Raw genomic sequence first — 24,120 nt, 5'->3', positions numbered from 1 at the left:
CCGATACAAAGTGCCCCACCAATGCCGAGGTCAACATCCAAGCCGTCGCCGCCCACCTGCCCGAAGATGCAAGGGGGGGGGAATTAAGTCACCCCCGAAAAGACAGCCTAGCCATTTTTTCGGGGCTCAAAAAAAATAAGACCCGGCCTTATTATATGAGAAACACAGTAGGTAACCTTCCACTTACCAACACAACTGGGGCCAGAATTTTCATTGCTAAGCAAGTTGGTTGTTAAGTGAGTTGAGTCCAGTTTTATGACTTTTGGCACAGTTGTTAAGCACATCACTGCAGCTGTTAAGTAAATCACTTTGCCAATAAAGGAATAAAAAGAATATCCTATCTTATCCTATCCTATCCTAATTCTGCCAATCCAGCCTCCCCTTTTGAATTTACTTGTCAGAAGCCAGTCTGGAAGATCACATGACCATTGAATATTGCAACCATTGTAAATTCATGCTGATTGCCAAGCGTTGAATTTTGATCATGTGACCATGGGGATGCAGTGATAGTCCCAAGTGAGAGGATCAGTTGTAAGTCACTTTTTTCAGTGCTGTTGTAACTTTGAAAGTTCACTGAAGGACCAGTTGGAAGTCAAGGATTATTCATCCATCCAGTTTCATGTTTGAAACTGCCCATACAGATCCATAATTCCCATTCAGAGTGGATCAAGTGCTCAACTGAAATAAGAGCCGAGAATTATTTTAATGTATTTCTCAGCATTCCTATGTACTGGGTCATTGACTTCAATGGAGCAAAGAATTCATTAGCACAAATTGCACACAGAAAGGAAGGCAAGGCTCCAATAGACTGTCTCCCACCCACCTTCGATCCTCTCCCAGTCTCCCAAAGGCCTGGAAAGGCATCCCTTAAAAAAGAGAAAACCTGTTCACTTAGGGAGAATGGCTTTCATTTTTTAAAAAATGCAAGGTACATGACTGTAAACATTGAAATCCTAAGTCTTTTCCACAGGGGCTGACTTGAGGTGGTTTTCTTCTTATATTTTCTCTTTAAGTCAAGTTTAACTGGGCGGACCCTACAGTTTTGTCTTGAAAGAAAAATCCTCTGCAAAACAGAAAAGGAAAGTGGGGCAAGAACAGGACAGCATTTCAAATGGGACTCTGGATGAGGAAATTTGTAAAAATCTTGAGACTCACATTAATTGAATAAGTGCAAAGCAGAATTTAAGCTGTACGAAAGCTACTAGAAGAGAGACATTATTGTGGCTGCAACATCCCAAGATGCTGTCACTTTTCTTTTTACTGCTCTTTCTCTCACCAAGTGACAGGTCTGAGTAAGGAGTTCTTAAATATATATATACAGCTTCTATATATATTTTAACCTCCTTCTTTCCAACAAGACCGCATTACTTCTTGACTCAATATTTCTTGACGTTATTTTGCACTTAGCAGGGGCTAACCTGCCCAATGCTTTCTTCATCACATTTTATGCAAAAGTAAGGACCAGCTATACATGATGCCATTTGGCTTCCAGACCAAATGTTTGAGTACTTCAAACCTTAGGAGAAGCACAGCTAAACTTACAGCCCACAATTTTGATTATAAATCATGATGGAATAAAACAGATCATCACATGATTCATCACCTATTTTGCAACTGTTTTTAAGTGAATGAGGCAGTTTTAAAGCAAACACCATGGCTATTAAGCAAATGCCACAGATGTTCAACAAACCCATTGTTCGCTATGGGCCGTTTTTGCCAGAAATAAACACCAGTTTCCAGAAAAAAATATTGTGAATTGCAGTCACACGGCACAAGACACTGCAAACTGCTGTAAACATGGGTCAGTTCCATGCACCCAAAATGCAGTCACAGGTAGAGAGGCCTGAACATCAGAACTTTGCATCTGAGTTGTAAGTCTGTATTTTGCGATCCATTGTAATTTTAATTGGTCATAAATCAAGGCCTGCTGTAGATCTGAACTGCAAAAATCCAGATTTCCACTAGATAGCAGCTCACAAACACATACCTCTTTAGAGTTTTACAGCACAGAGCTGGTAGCCTTATAGAATCCATTCAAACATAACTACTGAATTTTGGCATTGTTTTCTGCCATTCTGCCATTGTCTCACCACCATCATCAAAATTAATCTCTTTTTCCTCCCCAAACGAAAAAGACCGAAAACCCTCCTAGCCCCATTTATGTGTACAACCTTATACTGTTACTCTTCCACCCACTGTAGTCTTCTTTCCTCCCAAAAGATTAGGTGTGGCCCCCTTCAGCCCACAAATGTTTGTCTGATCTTGATCTTAAGACTTTAATTTCTTCCAGAATGACACCCAACATTTTCTCCGCCCATGTTTCATCAGGTAACTAACCAGATAGAAAGCAAGATACAAATTTTAAAACTGCACAACATGGAGGTTTGTTTACTATGGAGCACTGAGTTCCAGCAAAAGAATTACTTTCCTGTATCTTTCAAAATTTGCCTTTGCACTTGTCTTCGATCCATTGATAACTTAGTTGTGACCAAGATTTTCTGTCTCATTAGATTTAAAATTATCATGCAAATTACCGTTCTTGGAGTTTGATTCCACCTCTTTTATAGTTACTGAATTTTTCCATCTTCATAATTCCTGTCAAGCATTGAGAAATTTAGAGTAATGAATTTTGAGAAATGTAGATAAATGGAGAAAGAAAGAAAAAATAGAATTCTAAAAAAACTAAGGAGAGATTAGAATGCCTCTCCCTTTTTCCAGATTCTCCTGCTTGATTCAGATCTGAAATATTAGATTAGTTTCCACCTCACCCCAAATCTATTATATCCCCCATAATATCCATTCTATCCATTAGTTCCAGCTGTGAAACTGTAGTGTATTTCAATGCTTCTTTAAAAGAATAGTCTCATTTAAAAAACATCAACTCTCACCTTCAATTTGATTCAAAAGTCATAATAGACACTCCTTTTTCACATCCTATTTCCATGCCGCCTTTGTTCTTCATGCTGTCCAGCAAATTAGAAGGTTGGACTGTATATACATTCAAACATTCAAATCGCGTTGGGGTCTCTTATAGAATGAAATTTCTTGTCCCTTCAGACCACTGCATTAGGATAAGTCAGTCCTAGGATCATTCTCCGGGCCAAAGAAAAATAAATGGACACATATCCAACATTGAAAGTGGCAACATTCAGAAATCAGCAAGGAATGTTTCCATCTCCCAGGTCACCCAGTTGCAAGAAATGAAAGCTACCATTCTTTAACAAAGAACTTAAAAAGGAGATGCTAAAGTAAAACTGAAGAACCAGAATTTGTATGATTCAATTCACTTAGAGCTCAACCAACTCATTACTAGGGCAACACTTGTCTGTAAGGTTCTCACAAAACATAGTCTGCTGATAATAATTTGGAAAAAGGTTGGGGAAAGGTTTGTGAGATAAAAATCCTGCTTATTGTGTACTAATCCCACTCATTTCCTTACTGTTAGCTAGCATTCCAAAATATGTTGTGTACATTTTTTGATGAAATTGGGGTTTATGGTAGGTATTTTTTTGTTTTTCTGAATCAGAACATGCAGCAACTAAGTCTCAAGTGTGCAGAGCTCACCTTTTTAAATTGTTTCCAACCTTAGTTTAACAGAATCAATTCTGGCCACTGAATTATCCAAAGGAAGACCTTATCTGAACATGGATTTGATGACCAATGAGGCTTGTAATTCACTGGGACTTAATTTTTTTTCTTTTTTCCAATATTCTACCTTATCTTTCTTTTCCAGCAATAACTTTTGGAGAGATGAAGTAAGAGCTTCTTTTCTCTTTGCGCTAGGAACCAAACTTCCACACAAACATGAGTGTAGAAGGTTGAATCACATCGATACTCCTTGTATAAATAACATTTAGTTTGCTTTAAGGGTTTGGCTGGACATGTGAAGGGAGAAGTACAAATATGAGGTATCAATACTATTTTTCCATCCTCATATTACCGTGGTGTCATGCAAGATCCTCAGCTTGATGTTTTGGACGTCAACAACACCCACAACTCTCAGACAGGCTAGGGAAGTATAGGGTTACCAAATGTACATGTCTTCCTTTTTGTTCTCATATCTCAGGTCCAACAAGCATAGCCCTTAAATCAAATATTGTTCAGCTTTTTTTTAATATTATTATTACTTTGGACTGAGTTAACAACACTCATTTAAGCTTTCATATATTACAACCTTGCATATTGTCTGATTCTTTCCTTCCTTCAACTGTCAACAGGTTTGGCAGTCTAGATTTACACAATTTAATTTATATCCTGAATTCAGCTATAAGCTTTATTCCATCCCCTTCAAATTTACTGTCATTGTTGTCTGTAGATCACATGACTTATACTTTTCTAAAATGTCAATTCTATATTATTGCTATCATATATTCTTGAAAATAAAGACACATTGGAAAAATGTTGTAATTGAAAAACCCATCTTTTTGCTGCTGGAAAAAATAATTTTATATACACACGGGCCTATATTTTTTTTTCTTTCTTCTTTTTTTCCAATTTTCACTTTAGTTTTTGTTGCAGAGGCCAAGAAAAAGTGTGTTCTTTTCCTAATTTGTCCTCTTATCTAATTGTCCATGCCATCCATTGTTAGATATCAATGATTACAAAAACCAAGCTAGAAAGTCTGGGTGATTTTGTGTCAGTCCCTCTCTCTCTCCCCAATCCACTTTACAGAGTTGTTGTGGGGAAACAGGAGAAGAAAGGAGCCCTGTGTGTTTTTGCTGCCTTGGTTTATTATGTAAATATAGGGCATGAACAAGCAAATTAACTCGTGGGAAGTTAATACAACTTTTGAACATCGTTTAATGAATAGTGACTTTGGACAAACAATTTTATTTGAAACATATATGAACATATAATATTAGATTAGATCAATATTCTTCTCTTCTCTCCCCCCCCCCAAAAAAATATATTCTGATGCCGGCCTTTCAGCTACAATATTGGAAGAAAAGTAAAACTACTAACTCAAAAGCGCGTTTTTATCCATAATGATTCTCTTCCAGGACCTCTTTGAAGGAAAAGTATTTATATGCAGCAACTAGGGCCCAACTTCTGGCGGAACATCTTATCATTTTCCTCCGGTTTCAATGCTTTCCAGCATAATCCCCCATCTTGGTTGTTGGGAACCTCGACTGCAACCCGCTCCAACTTTAACCGTGCCACCAAAAGAAATAGGGCAGTTTCACGTCTATCGCCATTTTGGATCGGAAACGAGGTTGCGGGAGCCAATGGAGAGCGGCAGCAACTGCAGCCGCGTTTTCTCGCAGGTATTGATTGGCAAGAGCGCGTGGGTCTTAACACGTTCTGGGCAGGTAGTTTCATATTTGCAGCTCTAACCCTTTGTCTTTCCTTTGCATCAGTGATCGGGTTTGTAGTTCTCTAAACACAATCGTCTCCCCTATAAGAAGGCCTTCCTGATGCATTAACTATAATTCCCATGACTTTTAACCAGTTACTGGAGTCGTAGTCCAGCCACAGATTAGAAAAGGCTGGTTGATCCTGGGAACCGTGCACAGTTGCTGCCGTTTGTATTCGGTTTGTAACCCGCCTGATTCTCAAAGCAACACTTCGAGACGTGAGGTCGATTAAGCAATTGCAAAGAGAGGAGCAGAATCTTGTGGAGCTTTAAAAAAAATCACCAATGCAATGCATTTCTTACCCTGCAAGTCCTGTTCATCAGAAGCGTAACACCTTGGGACGAGAGAGGGAAGTGTATATTAAACACCTTGGTTTGTGGTGGGAGGTGGGAATAAGAAATAAAATGGAGCACATGCCGATCATGATAATTGACAGTAGCCATTCACAAAAATCAAAGTTATCTTGAGCATTAGAGTGCTTTTGCCACCTGAGAGATTAGTGCTATCTAACTTTTAATTCATATCCAAATCCCCCAGGCTTCCTCGGATACACCATGCAATTGTGATGCACACACTGAGCCAGAGATGAAGGTGTCTGCCAGATCCACTCCAGCTAGAAGGAAGAAAAGGCTGAGCTGTAAGCTCCAGGATGGCTTTGGTATCTCCTCTGATCTTTTTGCATAGATATGCAAGAAATAATAAGCAGGACCAGTGTTTCTCAAGCTTGGGAACTTGAAAATGTGTGAGCTTCAACTCCCATAATTCCTTAGCCAACTCCTTAGGAGTTGAGGGCCACACATCTTCAAGTTGCCAGGGTTGTGAAACATTGAGCAAGAGGCTTTGACAATGTAGCTATTATCCCTGAGGAGCTACTTTGATCTGCCAAGGCTCTCTGGGAGCCATACATTCTGTGTCCCCGTTCCCCCCCCACGTTCCCCCGCCATCCTCATTGATTTTATTTTTCATTTAAAATATTTATGGTCTAATTAGGAGGTCTTGTGGCAGTTTGCAGCTCACAAAAAAAAAGAGAAATTAAAATCAATTATAACTTACTTTAAAAATACAGAATAATAACCACCGTAATACTGATTGAAACACACTAAGGAGAAAAAGGTGCTGTTAGGCCCTGGATGCTTGAATCTCAAAAAAATGGAGTGAAAAGCCAAATCTTTGCCTGGCACTGAAAGGCTGGCCATGTCAGTGCCAGCCTAGCATTCTAGGAAAAGAGGATTCACAAACTGAGATGCCACAGCAAGTGAAGTTTCCCTCTCACATGCGCACATATTTCTTCTAACATGGGACATCAACCAGCCCTTTCCCTGCAAATCTTCAGATTTGATTATTATGAGAATCTCAGGCAGTCCTTGACTTACAACAATTCATTTAGTGTCTGTTTGAAATTACAGTGGTGCTGAAAACAGTGATTTATGATCATATTTCACATTTATAACCATTGCAGCATGATCACCTGATCAAAATTCAGACTCTTGGTAAGTGGTTCATATTTATGACAGTTGCAGTGTCCCGGAGTCATGTTATCTTTTGTGACCTTCTGACAAACAAAGTCAGAGGAAGCCAGGTTCACTTAACAACTGTGTTACTAACTTAACAACTGCAATGATTCACTTAACCATGACAAGAAAGGTCATAAAATGGGGCAAAACTCAAATGTCTCGCTCAACAACAGCTATGTTAGGCTCAATTATGGTTGTATGTTGATTGCCTGTATTTTGTACATAATATCCTACCTCTTCTCTTCTCCACAACAATCGTATGAGGTGGGTTTATTTATTTACTTGTATCCCATCTTTATTATTTTTACAAATAACTTGAGGTGGCAAACATTTTCAATATGCTTTCTTCCTTCTATTTTTCCCATAACAACCCTGAGAGGTGGGTTGGGATGAGAGAGATTGACTGGCCCAAAGTCACCCAGATATCTTTCATGGCTAAGGCAGAACCTGAACCCACAATCTAGCCTAGTGCCTTACTACTAGGCCAAAATGGTTCTGAGAGGGAGTGATAGGCCCAATGTTGCTCAGTCAGCTTTGATGCCTAAGGGAAGATTAGAACTCATGGCCCCCAGTTTCTAGTTCAGCCACATATGTATACCTGTGTCAGCTACTAAGGCCCAGAACATCATTACTATAAAAAAGGCCAGCCAGAAGTGTCTAGGCAACTACTGTAGTTTTCATAGAATTAATGTGAGGTAATGCCTGAAGGATATCAAGCATCACATATTCTGCATAGTAAACAGCTTCTAAGCTATCTCCACAATCAAAGAATGGATTATAATCCCTAAACTATCCTGACCTGGTTTATGTATCATATTAAATTTAACCACGGCGTATTGAATAAACCACCACTGGCTGGGTAAAAACAATGCTAAACCTCCAACAAATGCACCATTGTGTATTTCACGAAATCAAATATAAGGGGCAGATCATAGGACCAGTAAGATATTTATAGGCCAATCTGGAGTTCATTTGACAGATACAGATTCAACTTCATTTAATCATTCATTTAGTGATCATCTGAAGTTACAAGGGTACTGGGGGGAAAAGTGATTTATGAGCAGTCCTTGCACTAATAACCATTGCAGCATTCCCATGGTCACATGATCAAAATTTGAGTGCTTGGCAACTGGCATGTATTTATAATGGTTGCAGTGTCCCAGGGTCATATTATTGTCATTTGTGACTTTCCCAGCTGGCTTCTGACAACAAAGTCATTGGAGGAAACCAGATTCACTTAACTAAATCATTCACTTCACTGCTATGATTCACATAACAACCATGGCAAAAAGGTGATAAAATTGGGGACAATTCACTTAACATCTGCCTTACTTAGCAATGGAAATTTCTATTCAATTGCCATGATTTGAGGACCACTTATATGTTCAGGAGTACACAAATTGGCACATTTGTTCCTTCTATCTTCATCTAGAGTGGTGGAGATTAAAGAATTACTGGTAACCATGATTAGATCAATCTATCAAAAAAATTAAGATGGCAGCCACAACCATGTAAACAAAAACGGGTAAGGCTTTGATTGCATAGTTGTGGCTCCATCTTGATCAGGGGTGGGCAACAATGGCTCCTTTACAAGTTATGGACTTCAATTCCCAGAATTCCTGAGCCAGCCTCAGGAATTCCTGAACCAGCCTCAGGAATTTTGGGTGTTGAAGTCCACAGGTCATAAAAGGGCCATAGTTGCCCACCACTGACCTTGATTTTGTTGATCTACCAGAATTAAGAAAAAAGGAAAGCAATTGGATTCTAGTTGTATCCAAAGAAGAAAAATTAGGCTGTCCCAAAAAACTTTCTGGCGTTCTCATCTTTCATCTACTTCAGGCCTCCACATCATAGTACTCTGCCAGTCTAGTGGACTTCAATGTTTTAAAATCAGCCAGCAGAGCCATCAAGTGGGAGACTATGAGAACTGAAGCCCAAGGCTTCAGAAAACGGAGATTGGAAAAGGTAGCTTTGTTCCTCCCCCTGTCACTCCCTTCCTTAAGCTTTGAGCAAGGACTTTGTGCGTCTCAAACTTTCATTTCTCTGCACATCTGCCAAACCAGCTGCTAAAGATTGGTTGTCAGCCAGTAAATAACATTTGTCACTCCCACTGCAGAATGCAGCAGAATTACCTGCTCTGGGAAAGACAACTGATTAATTAAACTTACAACCCTGCTGATATCAAACAGTAACTTGCTGAGAATAACAGCTAAAAACAAATAGCATTTATTTTGCTGTTTTTTACCACATAATAAAAGTGAACGCAAGAACACAATTTTTAAAAGATGCAACCATTGATAATGTTCACATTAATCTTAGTGGTCTAAACATTTTTTTAAAACTTCACTTGGTAAGAGTTCTTAGTTATAAAAATAGGCTTTATTTTAATTACAAAGAACAGAGTACAAGTAGGACTTATTTGGGAACTGCTATACTAAGATCTCAGTGGCTCACAATATATTCATTTGGATAGGAATTCAAAGAGGTTTATTTCATCCCTCCAGCAATTTAGCATTTATCTGACTGAGAAATGTCACAAGCTGGCTCATTTTTTATTATTTATTAATAGATGCATTCTTATTTTCTCTGGGTGTCAGAGTGGCACATATATCAAAGCAGAGTCTCTTCCTTTCTCTTATCTTCACAATTTCTGAAGATGAGAGTGACTTGATTTCATCACCTGCTTACTCATTTTAATTAATTTTTCTGCTGTTTCAGGGCATAGTACATCAACAGAGCCACATTTTCATACTACACTAGGCTAAAATGGGCCTGGCTAATTGTGGTAAGATGTGTTGTGTGAACATCAATCATCCTAATAACTGGCCTGTTATCCAGACATGCCTTTGGGAAAATAGCTTTGTCACTCTGATTCTCTCTTGTCCCAATTCAGCACTTAAGCTCTATAATTCTTGAAAGGAACCGTATTGTGGAAACTAGCATAAGTTAAGTCCTTGACTTACAACCACAATTGAGCCCAGAATTTATGTTGCTAAGTAAGAAATTTGTTCAATGACTTTTGCCCCATTTTACGACTTTTCTTGCCACGTTTGTTAAGTGAATCACTTCAGTCATTAAATTCGTAACACGGTGGTTAAGTGAATCTGGCTTACCTATTGACTTTGCTTGTCAGAAGGTCACAAAAGTTGATCCTGGGGTCCTGCAACCGTCATAAATATGAACCAGTTGCCAAGCATCCGAATGTAAACCATATGAATATGGAGATGCGGCAACGCTCATAAGTGTGAAAAATCATAAGTCACTTTTTTCAGTGCTTTTGTAACTTCGAATGGTCCACTAAGCGAATTGTAAGCTGAGGACCAGCTGTAATTGTTAAGCAAGTCGTACCGTCAAAAAGTGAATCCAGCTTCCTCCATTGACTTGGCTTGTTGGAAGCCAGTTGGAAGATCACTAATAGCCATCGTGATCCTGTGACCCTCCAACTGTTGTGTAAACACATGCAGGTTGCCAAAGCAGCGGGATTTTGATCAGGTGACAAAGCAGATGGTGTGACTGGTTTGAGGATCAGTCATAAGTCGCTTTTTTCAATGCTGTTGTAACTTTGGTCGCTAAATGGACTGTTGCAACTCAAGGACTCCTTGTAATGGTAATTGAGATGGGTGTCAGTGGATTCTTAGGTGGTGGTGGTGTTCACTTGCTAAGTTGTTTCTGACCCTGTGGACCATAGCATGCCAGGCCCCCACCTGTCCAATACTGTTCTCCCAGAGTTTACCCAAGGTCCTGAGAGATGCTTAACAAACGCATGACAGTTTAAGCACTTGGAATTCCTTCTCTCCATAGCAGAAGCTGCCCCATGCCTTGGTGACTTGACCTTAGCAGGTGAGGGGACAAACCGTGGCAGCCAACCTCTCCTCCATCACCAGCCCAGCCCATTGGGAGCTCTGCACGATCATGCTCTCTATTGCATCCCTGAGGAAGCAGCGGCTCTGAAGAACCTGGTGAGGAAGCTGAAGGACACGGTGTCCCGCCAGAGTGAGCTCGTCTTCAGCCTGCAGAAAACCGTAGAGGACCAGGAACTCCAGTATCGGGAACTTCAGGTAAGGGCCAACCCTGCATGTAACGTCTATGGAGATTCTCAGTCATCCGGGTTGTGTTTGTCCCCAAGGTGCTTTTCCAAGAGGACTTTCGTCTTGGAAGATGTTTCGCTTCTCATCCAAGAAGCTTCTTCAGCTCTAACTAGGTGGTGGGGAATGAAAGGATTTATATTCCTTGTAGACAGCTGGTCATTTGCATTCATTTAGAGTGCCATTGAGGCCACTTGGAGGTTTGTCTGTGGCCTCAGGGTCACCTGAGTAGTGAAACATCTTCAAAGAAAAACAAGAAAGTCCAGTTGCCTCTTGAAAAAGCATTTTTGGGACAACTGTGCTGAGAATCTCAAAGCTATGCCCTTTGGGATGAACACCCTTGAATGGTGCGGGAGTATAAACAGATTTCCAGAAAAATTGCAGACTGCAGGAACCATTTATGCTTCGATTTGAGATGGAGACAATACAGAGTCATCCCTAACAGCCTGCACCTGTGTTCAACAATGAAAAGGCACGGGGCAGAAAGCATCCTGCAGAAAGCACAGCTCCGCAACACAAGCCTTTCTGTAGTTCCAAGAAGGCTTCACACCAATGTGCAACTACTCAGGTGGTCCTAAGGAGACAGACGAGCCTCCAAGTGGCCTCAATGAGTCTAAATCAGGGGTCCCGAAACTTAGCAACTTTAAGACTTGTGAACTTCAAGTCCCAGAATTCTCCAGCCAGCTATGCTGGCTGGAGAATTCTGGAAGTTGAAGTCCACAAGTCTTAAAGTTGCTAAGTTTGGGGACCCCTGCTCTAAATGAATGCAAATGACCAGCTGTCTGCAAGGAGTATAAATCCTTCCATTCTCCACCATCCAGTCAGAGCTGAAGAAGCTTCTTGGATAACAAGTGAAATGTCTTCAAAGAAAAACCAGAACGTCCACTTGCCTCTTGGAAAAGCACCTTTCTAGCATGTAATATACCAACAGTGAGGTGGTGAGGAAAGGGAAAAAACCTGCAATGTGGCTTTTGGCCTTGTTTCCAGGAAAAAGCAGAAGCCAAGAAATGTCATGTTCTCACTGATCTTGAAGCCCATATTTCTCAACTCGAAGCCTGGAACCCAAACCTGTGCTGCCAACAGTACCAGCTGGAGCCTCGGGGGCCACGTTTGCAGAAGGATGCCAGCAGTGCCACCGCCCTCTCGCTGAGCGATCAAGTGAGGGGGCAGCTTGAGGACCGAGCGCGACATGATGTCTTCTCCCTGGAGGGTATCAAGACTAACAGCAAGTGGTTGAAGTTCTACACGGGCTTTGATGGATACCCTCGCCTCAGGGCCTTCTTGGACTTCCTCCAGGAGGGGGAGAGTCTGGAGAATGGCCCTCCCTATGTCCTCAGCCCCGGGAACCAGCTCTTCTTGGTGCTTGTTCGGTTGCGCTTGGGGTTGCTTCTTCAAGACCTGGCGTTTCGCTTCCGTATCTCTGAATCCACAGCCTGCCGCTACTGGCTGAGCTGGATAGAGTTGATGGAGCGGAAACTACGACAGGTGAGTGGCTGTTGCCAGTGCTTCCTTCCCTTTCCTTTCCTTTCCTTTCCTTTCCTTTCCTTTCCTTTCCTTTCCTTTCCTTTCCTTTCCTTTCCTCCTTCCTTCCTTCCTTCCCTTCCTCCCTCCCTCCCTCATCCCAGTCACCTTGAGCTGTCCTAAATATCTTGAGCTAATGTCTCATGGTTGAAAAAGATGGGAATTGTTCAGATACCGAAGCAGCATAGAAAAAAAATGAAGGACGATAGAGAAGCTCCAGACTGATGGTGTGTGTCGGTCTGTCCTTATCTCTCTCTGATGATTTCAGTCTTCTTCGATGGCTGCTTATTGTATTTATCTGAATTTCTCTCAATCCTCAAACAGTTTGTCATAATGGGAAAATCATCATTTTATCTTCCTTTTCTTCCTTCCTTTTTTAGGAGAATTCTTAAACTGAGGATTATCTGCCTTTCAGGTTCATAAAGTCATTAGTTCATCATTTAACTCAGGCTACCTTCCATTAGTCTTTCAAGAAAGTCTTTCCCCTGGAGATGAAAGCTTGAAAGGTTGAATTTTGGGTTAACTTGTGGGTGAGGGGGAATGCATCAGTGGCCTCTGAGAAAAAAATACTTAGATGTTAAATGCACTAAGATTATTTATATGCAAAAACTTTATTTTCCGTATGTGGTGGACTTTAATTTTTCCTTTGAAGGAAGGTTTCTCAACCTTGGCAACTTTTAAGATGGGTGGTGGACTTCAAACCCCAGAATTCCCCAGCCAGCATAGATGATTGGGGAATTCTCGGAGTTGGAAGTTCACCCATCTTAAAATTGCCAAGGTTGAGGAACACTACTGTGAAAAGATGCTATTTATAAGTTGTCAGTATATTTGTCTCCCAATTAAAAAAAAAACTTGTTCAAGGAATAAATGTGGGGGGAAAACAGTAACAGGAGCGGAGCTGAAGTTAAGAATTACATTTAGTTCCCAAAGCTTTGCTACAGGGCAGCTGAAAAGATTAGTTTCTTTAAATGCAGGTCTGCAGTGTCCCCTAGTGGGTCAGGCTATAAAGCACATAGCATCCTACTTATCCAACCCCATATAATTATGTATTTTCCTTCTAAAATCAAACTTTAGGTTGTAGCACACCCCCATCCCTGGAATTATGAATAAAAAATCGTTTCTTGTTTGATCTTGGTTTGTATGTGTGCCTTTGAGTCAGTTTTCTACTCCTGGCAACTCCCTGGATAAGAACTTGCAGTTTTCTGGTCAAGGTTTTTCCCCACAGTGGTTTGTTTCCCTTGCCTATGTCCTAGAGCTGAGAATGAGTGACTGGCCCAAGGTCACCCAGCTGGCTTAGTACCCAAGACACAGTCTCTTGGGTTTCTAATCCAGTGACTTAACCACTACCTCAAACTGGTTCTTCTGTTTGAGCTGCATGGTGCCTTAAATCTGAATTACATTCAAGTATCATTCAAAATTAATGGAATATATTAAATTGCCACAAATTTTTTCTTTTGATTTCAGTGAGAGTTAAATCGTTTCCCTGGACTCTTTTATGCATTTATGCTCCAGTTTTCAAACTCTTCCTTAGTCAGTCAAAATAAAAACAGGACGTCCACCGATACCCCTTCTCACAAAGTCAAATTTATGACTATCTGAATGTCACTGAATATTTTTCTGGACAGTGTACGTTCTATCCTGGATCAGGGTCCCTATCATATTTATCCAGAAGCATTAGATCAGAGATGTCAAGATCTGGCCCGCAGGGCCGCCTTGAAAAAAGCAAAGGATCAGCCCGCGGTGCCTCTGCCAGCAAAAACAGAGCTCAGGAGGGCCACGGCCCTCACGAGCTCCATTTTCGTGGGCAGAGGGTTGCAGGAGGCCGTCACAGTCGAAAACTGAGGTCATGAGCCCATTTTTGCTGGTAGAGTGCTCAGGCCACCATAGGCTCCCAACACGAGTGGCCCTCCAAAGTCAAACACAACCCTGATGCAGCCCTCAATAAAATCAAGTCTGACACCCCTGCATTAGACGGGAGGAAAGGCTTAGATGAGACTTTCCTCTTAACGGTTGGGGCATTGGGTGAAGACAGAATCCCATACCAACTGTGAACAGTTTCCTATTCACAAATCACACTAGTGATCCACTATAGCTTGCAAACTATTTGGTTGTAACTAGTATCTGATCAAAGTTACGTTAAACCTTGGCTTAACAAGAATTATATTCCAAATAAATAAACAGGACCAAAATGAAACTTTTAATAAAATGTAAATATTACTCCCGTATATTTGTTTAGCCCTTTATCAAATTAAACCAGTGTTCTTTAAACATGGCACTTTTAAGAGGTTTGGCTTCAACTGTTGAATTTAATTCAAAGGATCAACTGAGTTGAAGTCCACAAGTTGCCAATTTTGGAAATCTCTGGATTAATCTTTAGGTTGCGGAAGCAACAAAAAAGGGAGTTGCGTGGTCCTCTCAACCCCCATTCTGGGGGATAAAAATAACCCCAAACCATTTGTTTTACCATTATGGGAACAGGCGACTTTTTAGTTGAATCCCAACGATTGCTCATGTTGCTAACCATCCAGCCTAGCTCATATACCGCCTCCCCTCCTATCTTTTTGACTCTAGGTGCCTATTTAATCCGTGGGCGTACAGCAAATGAGTTTTTACTTCTTCTCACCCCTGGCAGGTTCCAGTTGCCTTTAACCAGCGCTACATAGATGCCTTCAAGCCACAACAGCAACTTCAACATCATGACATGGTGCTAGTGGCTCTGGACTGCGCAGAGCTTTTTTTCGAAACCCAAGGACGGACGCGAGGCAAACGAGGTGGCTTCCGGAGTCCCCGGGCCCACTATTCAATCCATGGATCTGCTCTGGCTGCACCTAGCGGCTTCCTCACTTTCAGTGCAGGAACGGGCTGTGAGTTGCCCACACTGCCTCCATTCCTGCAAGCGGGACCTATAGAGCTGACGGCTCAGCAAGAGGCTGCCAAGAGGCAGGTCCTGAGTTTACGTAGCCTGACAGACAAGGCTCTCAGCTTCCGTTTCCTGCGCCTGGTTCACCCTCAGAACATGGAAGACCAAGTGAGGAGGGCCTGGATCATCTCCTGCTACTTGGCCTGCCTGCTGCATGAACCCATGGGACTAACCTAGAGCAAGGATTCCTGTATCCTCAAGACACTATCTTAATAACACCTTACTTTCCACATTTTGATCACAGGACTGTTCAGAGACGAATTCCTCCTTGGAGCTGCTTTCCTTGATCATGGATAAAAACAAAGGCAACATTCACATATTACCTATCCAGTCCAGCAATCCAATATTTCAAAACCTCTCCCAAATTGTTTTCCTGAATTAACGTTGTCATGCTTTCCAGTTCCCTTCCTGGAAATTTGGGGGGACTGGTTTGGGTTTTTTTTTCCTCCCCTTTCATTTTTTGTCAATCTTAACTATTGGTAACTGCCTGGACAAATCCCTAATCTTTTCTTTGCTGTTTTCAGTAGTCTGACACTGCATTTTCCTACGGCTGACAGAGTAGCTGGCCCCAGGTTACCAGCTAGCTTCCTATCCAAGATAGAATTAGAACTCAGTCTCTTCTTTCTAGCCTGGTACCTTAACCAGTACTCCAAACTGGTTCTCTGGGTCTATGTATCTTCTTTTTAAAGCAAAGTTTTAGCTTCCAGATTCAAGCATGATAAATTTCATTCCTTTTTTTTTCCCAGTCTGTTCTCTCACTGAGTTTCAGAAACTGCCTCTAATTCTGGGTCATCATTGGCTACAAAATTAGTGCTTAAAGACTAGGTTGGCAAACTTATTTTTATTGGGGGGGGGGGGATCTTCTAAAGAAGTCTCTATGCTCTGAAATTTATTGCAATTTCAGAAGGTTTTCAAACCACCAAAGTACCACTTTTATCATGCTTATCTGATCCTTAACTAGCCAACATTTCTATTAAATATCTTACAATAATTGCCTTTTTACGACCCTGCTTACCATGAGTTATTAATTACAGAAGGTAAGGATTTCTTGGGAGAAGAATGTATTTTAAAGTGAAACCTTGAATTCTGTTGACTCAATAGGACCTTGCCTGCTCGACTCTAGGAAAAAAACCAGACGCTGTCAGAATATTAATTTGAGCAAAAAAATTTAATTGATTCATATTGGCTTTTACTTTTATGAAACATTCTAGTTTTTGTAGCCTCGACTGGCACGGCGACCTCGAGCACGTTCAAACTTTCGCCCCTTGGATCGGACATATGGCCTGGAAAAAGAGAAAGGGGGAAGGTTTAAGATAAATGGCCTATTGCATACCACTTTTATCCAGAGAACAAAAACATGTATAAGTATTTTGAAATTCAAAAAAAGCCACAAAATGGGGCTTTCTATTTCCAGTCACTTTTCTTCAGCTCCCTAATCCAACAGGATTCTCTCTTAAATGGAATAACAAGTAACTATAGTTTCTAGTTTTCAAATTGTTTAATTTTTAGCCTTTAAAAATTCCTCTAATCACAAGAATAAATGTTTAGTGGGATTTTTCTTATTCCTAAAACACCTAGGTAGTAGATCATGGGAAATTATGCAAGAATAGCAGCCTAAATTGCAGCCCAAACCTGTTAAAATAGTTCAATGGCTGCAGATGTTACAAAGCACAATCCCATTTTTTCACATGGTAAACTTGGAAAAAATCCCTTACGGGGTGGGGGAGGTGTCAAACGGTGGCCCACAAATTGTGTCACATGCAGGCCACGCCCATCCCAGCTCCGTTAATGGGGGAAATGTTGCAAAACGTCACATGACAGCCATGTGACGCCAGGAGTTTGACACCTGTGTCTGAATATATTACATTTAACAAGTAATTGTAAGTCATAGCTTTTCAATTCATGTTAAGCATCTCTTTAAAGTTACTGCAAAATATGCAAATGTAGGAACAGTAGTGTATGAAAACATGTCATAAAATTTCTATCCTACTTTCCAGAAAAGCTAGAAGATTTACTAACATTTTCTGAGGTGATCTAAAAATATAGTGAAATTCAAAAGAGACAAAAATATCTCTTTCAACTTCATTCTGAGCATGTGCAAATTTTTTCCCCAAAGAAAAATATGAGAGCAGAGCTTTAGCTAATAATTTGGTGTGGTAAATTACAGAACCCAGTGTTTGCTCAGGAATTTAAAGCAGACTTTTTTTGTTCTGGCAAATGGAGAAAACTAGGCAAAAATCCTCAGCTCTCAATTCTAAGAACAAATTTCTCACTGATAACATTGTAAAAGTCTTAAGGATGAACAACTGTTACACAAGTAGTCCTCAACTTACACTGGTTGCTGAACGACCATTTGAAGTTACAAGTTTGTAAAGCACTTCTGGCTATCATAAAACGATGTGCCAACAGTCACATGATTGCATTTATGGCGCTCAACATATCGCTGAAATTGGGACTGGATTTCCAGTCCTAAGTCATTGGGATGATTAAGTTGAGGCACCCAAGTGACTAGACACAATTTTACATCCTGTGACAGTCGTTACGTGAATCTGCAGTTGTTACGCAAGCCTCATGATGATAAATGTGAAAACATTCTTCTGAATGGGCATTTTTTTGGCCAGAAACTGGTAAATAGCAAACCATGGTCATGTGATTGGAATAGCACAACCTGAAATGCAGTCACGTGACCCTACATGGGTTGGCGCACCGTCTTTTGACAGCCAGAAGTGCTTTACAAGCTTGTAATTGCAAATGGTCATAGTTACAAGTGGAGTACTACCACCTGTATATCCAAGACCTAAGAAATAACCTTGCCATGCCGTTCTAGTATTTTGGGGTCAACTTGTGCACTTTCTCAAATCTTCCCAGTATATTTAATTGTTATGGGAAACTTTGAAAATGCCTTCCAATTACAACCATCACCCTGGAGCATTAAGTTAACCGACCTTTCCAGGACAATCATTGGACTCACTCAGAGCTTTATGTGAGTTCAGATTTCCTTGAATATCTGAAAACAGTACTTCACAAAGCATCCCTCCTTGAAACAGCCTCGCCTTTCAGAATGCTCAACACAACTGACCGACAAGTGGCTGTTCCTGAATGTGGTGTATGCACAGGTGCATAGTGGCTGTTCCAGAAGTACCATGAAGCTCCCAGATATGCAGGGGAAGGACTTTGATAGTGTTTCCCGCCCCCACCCTTCCAGAAGATACTGGCTGCTGCGTGGCCTGGAAGACACTTCTTCTACCTCCGTACTTTGCTGTGTGTCCCCTTTCAAACAAGGTAGACACAAAACATCAGAAAGTGTGTGAGCTTGATCAGGAGAAGCAAGAATTAGAGCTAGTCCTTCACTTACAACCATTTGTTTCGTGACCGTTCAGTTACAACAACACTGAAAAAAAAGTGACATGACTAAGTTCTCACATCACCATTGCAGCATTCCCCTGGTCACGTGATCAGAATTTGGTCACTCGGCAACTGGCATGTATTTTCATGAGGGTTGCAGTGTCCTGGGGTTCACGTGGTCGGTCCCCTTTTTCTGACCAGCAAAGTCAATGGGGAAGCCAGATTCACTTAGTGACTGTGTTACTAGCTTAACTGCAGCAATTTACTTAACAGATATGGCAAGAAAGGTCGTAAAACTCATTTAACAACTGTCTTGCTAAGCAAGGGAAATTTGGGGCTCAATTGTGGTCATAAGTCAGGGACTATCTGTACACTTAGAAACCCAAAGAGCTAGTGCAGAAGAGCAAAAAGCACAAATTCTACTCAAATTAAATCTTTTAAAAGGAAGTCATGACTTTGAAAATCAGAGATAAAGTAGGGCAAGAGCAAAATGCCCAGAAGAAAACCTAATGGTCTGGAATACTCACTTAGTGTGGCTGTGTGGGGTGCCAGGAGCCTTGCCAAAATGCCGATAAACTTGGCGGGCCTTTCTGGGTCCTGCAGAAAGCAAATTCAGAGAGATCTTTTCAGTCAGGCTGAGATAGCAGCAGCATTAATAAATACCAATAAAAGTTTCACTACTCTTTAAAGTATAATGTCCTCTCCAAACTTACCAGAAAGTAAAACAGTTCCCTGGCCCTTAGGGGCAGCCATGGCTAACTGGTCAAAAGTCATGATCTGGCCTCCAGCTTTCAGGATGCGTCGGCGGGCTCCCTGTGTGACTCTGAGGGCACAAATCTGGGGAAGAGGGGAAAACCCATTTTGCAACATGAGGATCCTCAAAGCCAAAAATAAAAAAAACCAAGCACGGGCAGTCCTTATTAGCTATGGGAGTCATTTTTATTTTTGTCCCATCTTTATTATAGTACTTTAATAATAACTCAAGGCATGAATATATCTAATACTCCTCCATCCTCCTCTTTTCCCTACAACGCTCGTGAGGTGGATTGGACTGAGAGTGAATGACTAGTTCAAAGTGACCTAGCTGGATTTCATGACTATGGTAGGGTTAGAACTCAGAGTCTTCTGGTTCCTAGCCTAAGTGTCTTAACTGCTACACCAAACTAGCTTATCCACATTTGGAAAATATAAATGAGACAATGTCGCCTATCCATAATTTTAGATTATTTTGCACATAGATAAAATAGCAGACAAGCTTGTGCACAAGTAACAACATTCTTGACTGTTTCCATTGTAGTAACAGATAGGAATTTAACCCACACAAATGATAAAACATTTATACTTACCATTTCATCTACATCTTAATTGTTGTAGCTAGAAATCAAATACCTTTAATCAATTGACTACAATGAGACAACTCCATGATTAGTCAGGAAGCTAACGTTCAGAATATTTAAAATATTTTAAAGAAAAACACTCATAAAAATTGCATTTCTGCTTTGGCTAGAACCAGCAGCAAAGCAATTTATCTATAAAACAAGCATTCGCATTCTCATTCTCAAGCAAACAGCTTTGATAAATGATAATCAAACTCAATTCAGGGGTTCTTATGATGGATAATTGATACTGTAAATATTGTTCAGCGTTTACTATATACTCCTATATATAGAATTTTCCTCTAGTTTATGAAATCTGATCTGTCAAGAAATCCATCTCCTCCCATCTGAAGAATTACTCCACCAGTCAGGATACCTTCAGTTTAGGAATTTCCTGGATACGAACATCATCCGTCACTGTGCCCACCACAACAGCAGTTTTGTTTTCCCGCCCTTCGAGCTTCATTTTACGGATCTAAAGAGTAAAAGTGTGATTATATTAGTATGCAGTCCTGACCAATTTGCCTTTATCAACACAGGTTTCACTGGTCCCTTAGCAGCATTTTAGCTACAATCTACCTTAGGAAGGAGGGGAATATCCCTGTGCTCTGAGCTTCCTTGCTTTCCTGCAGACATTTTCTAGCTGGATAGCGAAACATCTGCAGGAAAACTGAGCTCAGACACCAGCAAGGATTCGAGTTACTAATATTCTCTTCTACTGGAATATTACTAATGTTCTCCCCTTGAGCTCATCATTGATACTAACTTTCTTTCTTCCTTCCTTTCTCTCTCTCTCTCTTTTTCCATTTGGTCAAAGCCACAAAAGTGGCACCATCTCTTCCTTTAATAAGAAAAGAACAATGGCAACAACAAGACAAATAGAGAGAAAAGGCTAAAACTGAGGAGTAACTGAGGGACAAGAAGGAAGAGGAAGAACAATAGAGAATTGAAGATTCTGCACTTACCAAGCGAGACACGGACAATGGAGGCCGGTTGGTGCGGCTCATGAATAGCCGTTTGAGGATCACCTTGTTGAATTTGGCATTGGTGCGGCGAGCCAGGAATCTGTAGAGCTGAGAAGGTGGAAATTTCCAAATATACTGCAATCAAATATACTTTCTCCCTGCCCCAAGCTACCTGGAAATTAGCCTCAAATCCAGAGCATTTTATAGCCCACCTCATTCAATATAAGACTTTTGCAAATAGAAGCCCAGCCTTTACTCCAAACATCAACACAAAGAACAGCCCACTATCTCCTAATATTGCTTGGATCATTATGGAAGAGGTCACTACCCAGGCTACTTAATGGAACCAGAGGCAAAATGCTGGATTGAGAGGGGACAAAATCGAAATACTTAATTGCATAAGCATACCCTGGGTTATCCTGTATATACCAACATAGATTCAAGCAATGAATGGTCTAAAATTAAATCTAAACACTGCTAATGGATTTCCACAGAGAATCATATCGTGCAAACATGATTAATAATACCTACAACCTTTATATATACAACACACTGCTGTCAAGTGTAACTCACCCCCCCCACAATACTTTATGTCTTTACATTTCTTCGTATAAATGCAAAACTTGGCTCTCACCTTGACTAAGAGACGAAGATAAATATCCTGACTCTTGGGCTCCTTACGCCGAACCTTACGGTCCTTGTTGTGGCGAATATCAATTCCCTGGTAACAAACGAGAAATATTCAGGTTAGTGGAAATATCTCATATATGCCCTTTCCCTGACAAAATAAAAAAAATATCTTGTTTCTTTATACAAGTAGTCCTCGACTTTCAACTGTTCATTTAGTGACCATTCAGAATTACAAGACTTATGACCATTTTTCACACTCACGGCCTTTGTATCCCCAGGATCATGTGATCAAAATTCTGACGCCTGGTAACTGGTTCATATTTATGACCATTGCTGTGTCCCAAAAGCAAAGTCAACGGGGAAGCCAGATTTACTTAACAACTGGCTTATCAACTGCAGTGATTCATTGTGGCAAGAAAAGTCATAAAATGGGGGAGCGGGGGGAACCTCACTTAACAAATATCTCATTTAAAAACAGAAATTTGGGGCTCAATTATGGCCATAAGTCAAGGACTATCTGGATTTTGGTATTATATTTAATATATAAATTTCTGGTGTCAAATAAGAATTTAGCTTGGACAAAATCAAAATGTTCTAATTAAACTCTAATCAAGATCTGCAAAAAATCAGGGACTGCTGCCAAAGCAGGTATCTCAAAACTTCTGATACGTTTGTATCAAAAAAAGGGGGGGCGTGCATAAGCGGACCAAGGTGCCTACCATCCCTGTCCTATTGTTTCTTTTTATTTTTCTTATATGTATCCATTTCATGTATTCATAACTATGTTTATACTTATAGCTGTTATCTTAAAATCGCTTGACAAATAAAAAAAAAATCTGCTCTCCCGTATAATAACATCTAGTCTATAAGGAACACGTTTGTTCACATGGTAAGGAGGCTGGGTTGACAAATTTGACAGGATAAGCTGCCATTATTCACTCTAGCCCCTGCCAACTTAGCAGTTTGAAAGCATGAAAATATTCGTGGTCTCATTAACGGGGACATGAAATAAGTCCCAAAACTGGGCATCCCTCAGGCAATGGAGACATCACTGGCTGATCCTGATCCAATGCACAGAAGCTCTTTGGTGCTTCCGACATGGAAGGTTAGTATAATATCTAGTCTATGAAAAAAAAATCTCAAGACTGAGAGCATTAATTTGCTTCCCTATACAGGTAGGCCTCAACTTACGACCATAACTGAGCCATTTCTGTTGCAAAGTGAAATAGTTGTTAGTTTTGCCCCATTTTATTACCTTTCTTGACACTGCTGTTAAGTGAATCATTGCTGTTAAGTTAGTAACACAAACAACAATAACAAGTAATAAAAGCCGAGGCCCTTTATTCTACTATCACTGTTTTATAATAGTCACACGGCACCAAAATTACACTTTTCCTGCTTTAGAGGATATTTGAAGCAAACTTTTGTGACACTAGACTCCCCGTTTTTGTATCTAACGTTATTTTATCATAACCAAAATTAGGTGAAACTTAAGAATTCAACCCGGGCTTGTCGCGCGCACGGGCCTCTTTCTCTGCCTGATCTTTAAAGGAGAGCCCGCAACCTGGGCGCTTTCTTAGGCCCGAACGCCATCCCCTAACAACAACCGCTTTCTGCGGGCAGGCCTCCCTAGTATTGGGGTTCAATCCTAGGTCTCCAGGATTTGTATGCTTCCCTCTTTACCAGCACGACACAACCTGCTCTCCAGGCTGCTCCCCCGGAGAAGATTACAACCGATTCAATATCCCCGCGCCCTTCCCTCTCAAGCCTTACCATGATGGCGTCGGCACCGTCAGAAAAAAAGAGACCGGAAAAGGCCGCCGGCGCGCAAGGAACGATGGGAACGAAAGGATTGCGCTCGGGAAACGGAAACTCGGGTAATTCCACCTCTCTATGGTGATATTAAGACCGCCCATGTAACGTAAGGCAGATTAGAGCCACGTTCCTTTGTCAATAAAGCAAGCTTCCGGGTTATCTATTTGATTAATTACATCTCGTTAGAGCAGAGGTCTCCAAACTTGGCAACTTTAAGACTTGTGGACTTTAACTCCCAGAATTCTGGGACTTTAAATGTTTTAATGTTTAAATGTTTTAGGGCTGTGAAGAACGAAATTGCCCTGATCCAAAATGGCCACCACCGCATCCCTCTTCTCGAGACATTCTGCGTTCTTTTCATTTATTAAAGATGGCAGTCCTGGAGGAAGCTGGAAATTTCTTTCTCCCTTGACGTTGCCCGAAGCTCAAATTCTCCGTGTCCCCTCAGCAAAACTTATCGTCGCTGAAAGAAACAACCTTTTTAAAGAACTTTTAAGAACTCAACATTTTTTTGTAACTTAAGCACCTTCGTGAGTGCTCATCCCTTAATTAAGATGGCCACTTTGCTGTTTTATATCCGCGCTGTCGTCAAAGA

General features: G+C 40.9%; 2 protein-coding genes across 4 annotated transcripts; one reads left to right on the top strand and one right to left on the bottom strand.

The window, feature by feature from the left end:
• The first annotated feature begins 5,051 nt into the window (after nucleotides 1-5,051).
• Nucleotides 5,052-16,879, top strand: LOC113443658 (uncharacterized). 3 transcript variants are annotated; one of them, XM_087918019.1, is made up of 5 exons: nucleotides 5,052-5,264; nucleotides 5,892-5,991; nucleotides 10,670-10,926; nucleotides 11,941-12,438; nucleotides 15,107-16,385. In XM_087918019.1, the coding sequence occupies exons 1-5, from the start codon at nucleotides 5,085-5,087 to the stop codon at nucleotides 15,569-15,571; spliced, it is 1,500 nt and encodes a 499-aa protein (XP_087774145.1). In that variant the 5' UTR covers nucleotides 5,052-5,084; the 3' UTR covers nucleotides 15,572-16,385. The 3 variants fall into 3 exon arrangements, with proteins under 3 accessions (XP_087774145.1, XP_087774147.1, XP_087774146.1); XM_087918021.1 differs by having other exon boundaries at nucleotides 5,090-5,264; nucleotides 5,892-6,012; nucleotides 10,673-10,926; nucleotides 15,107-16,879; XM_087918020.1 differs by having other exon boundaries at nucleotides 5,090-5,264; nucleotides 5,892-6,012; nucleotides 15,107-16,879.
• Nucleotides 16,544-24,072, bottom strand: RPL18 (ribosomal protein L18). Its single transcript, XM_026712028.2, has 7 exons — nucleotides 23,484-24,072; nucleotides 21,715-21,801; nucleotides 21,081-21,188; nucleotides 20,492-20,590; nucleotides 19,453-19,576; nucleotides 19,267-19,336; nucleotides 16,544-16,677 (listed from the first exon to the last, which is right to left on the bottom strand). Exons 1-7 carry the CDS (start codon nucleotides 23,484-23,486, stop codon nucleotides 16,602-16,604), a joined length of 567 nt encoding a protein of 188 aa, XP_026567813.1. The 5' UTR covers nucleotides 23,487-24,072; the 3' UTR covers nucleotides 16,544-16,601.
• Between the last annotated feature and the right edge of the window lie 48 nt (nucleotides 24,073-24,120).

The sequence above is a fragment of the Pseudonaja textilis genome, chromosome Z (assembly GCF_049901715.1).
Source record: "Pseudonaja textilis isolate UNSWEBS1 chromosome Z, rPseTex1.2, whole genome shotgun sequence".
Classification (NCBI taxonomy): Eukaryota; Metazoa; Chordata; class Lepidosauria; order Squamata; family Elapidae; genus Pseudonaja; species Pseudonaja textilis.
This window is presented reverse-complemented; position numbering and strand designations above follow the sequence as displayed.

Coding starts and splice junctions, on each gene's coding strand:
- LOC113443658 (XM_087918019.1), top strand. CDS start 5,085: ATGCTTTCCAGCATAATCCCCCATCTTGGTTGTTGGGAACCTCGACTG. Junction 10,927..11,940: donor TCCAGTATCGGGAACTTCAG/GTAAGGGCCAAC, acceptor CCTTGTTTCCAG/GAAAAAGCAGAAGCCAAGAA. Junction 12,439..15,106: donor TGGAGCGGAAACTACGACAG/GTGAGTGGCTGT, acceptor CACCCCTGGCAG/GTTCCAGTTGCCTTTAACCA.
- RPL18 (XM_026712028.2), bottom strand. Junction 21,189..21,714: donor ATCTTCGTCTCTTAGTCAAG/GTGAGAGCCAAG, acceptor CCACCTTCTCAG/CTCTACAGATTCCTGGCTCG. Junction 20,591..21,080: donor CATTGTCCGTGTCTCGCTTG/GTAAGTGCAGAA, acceptor TTTACTCTTTAG/ATCCGTAAAATGAAGCTCGA.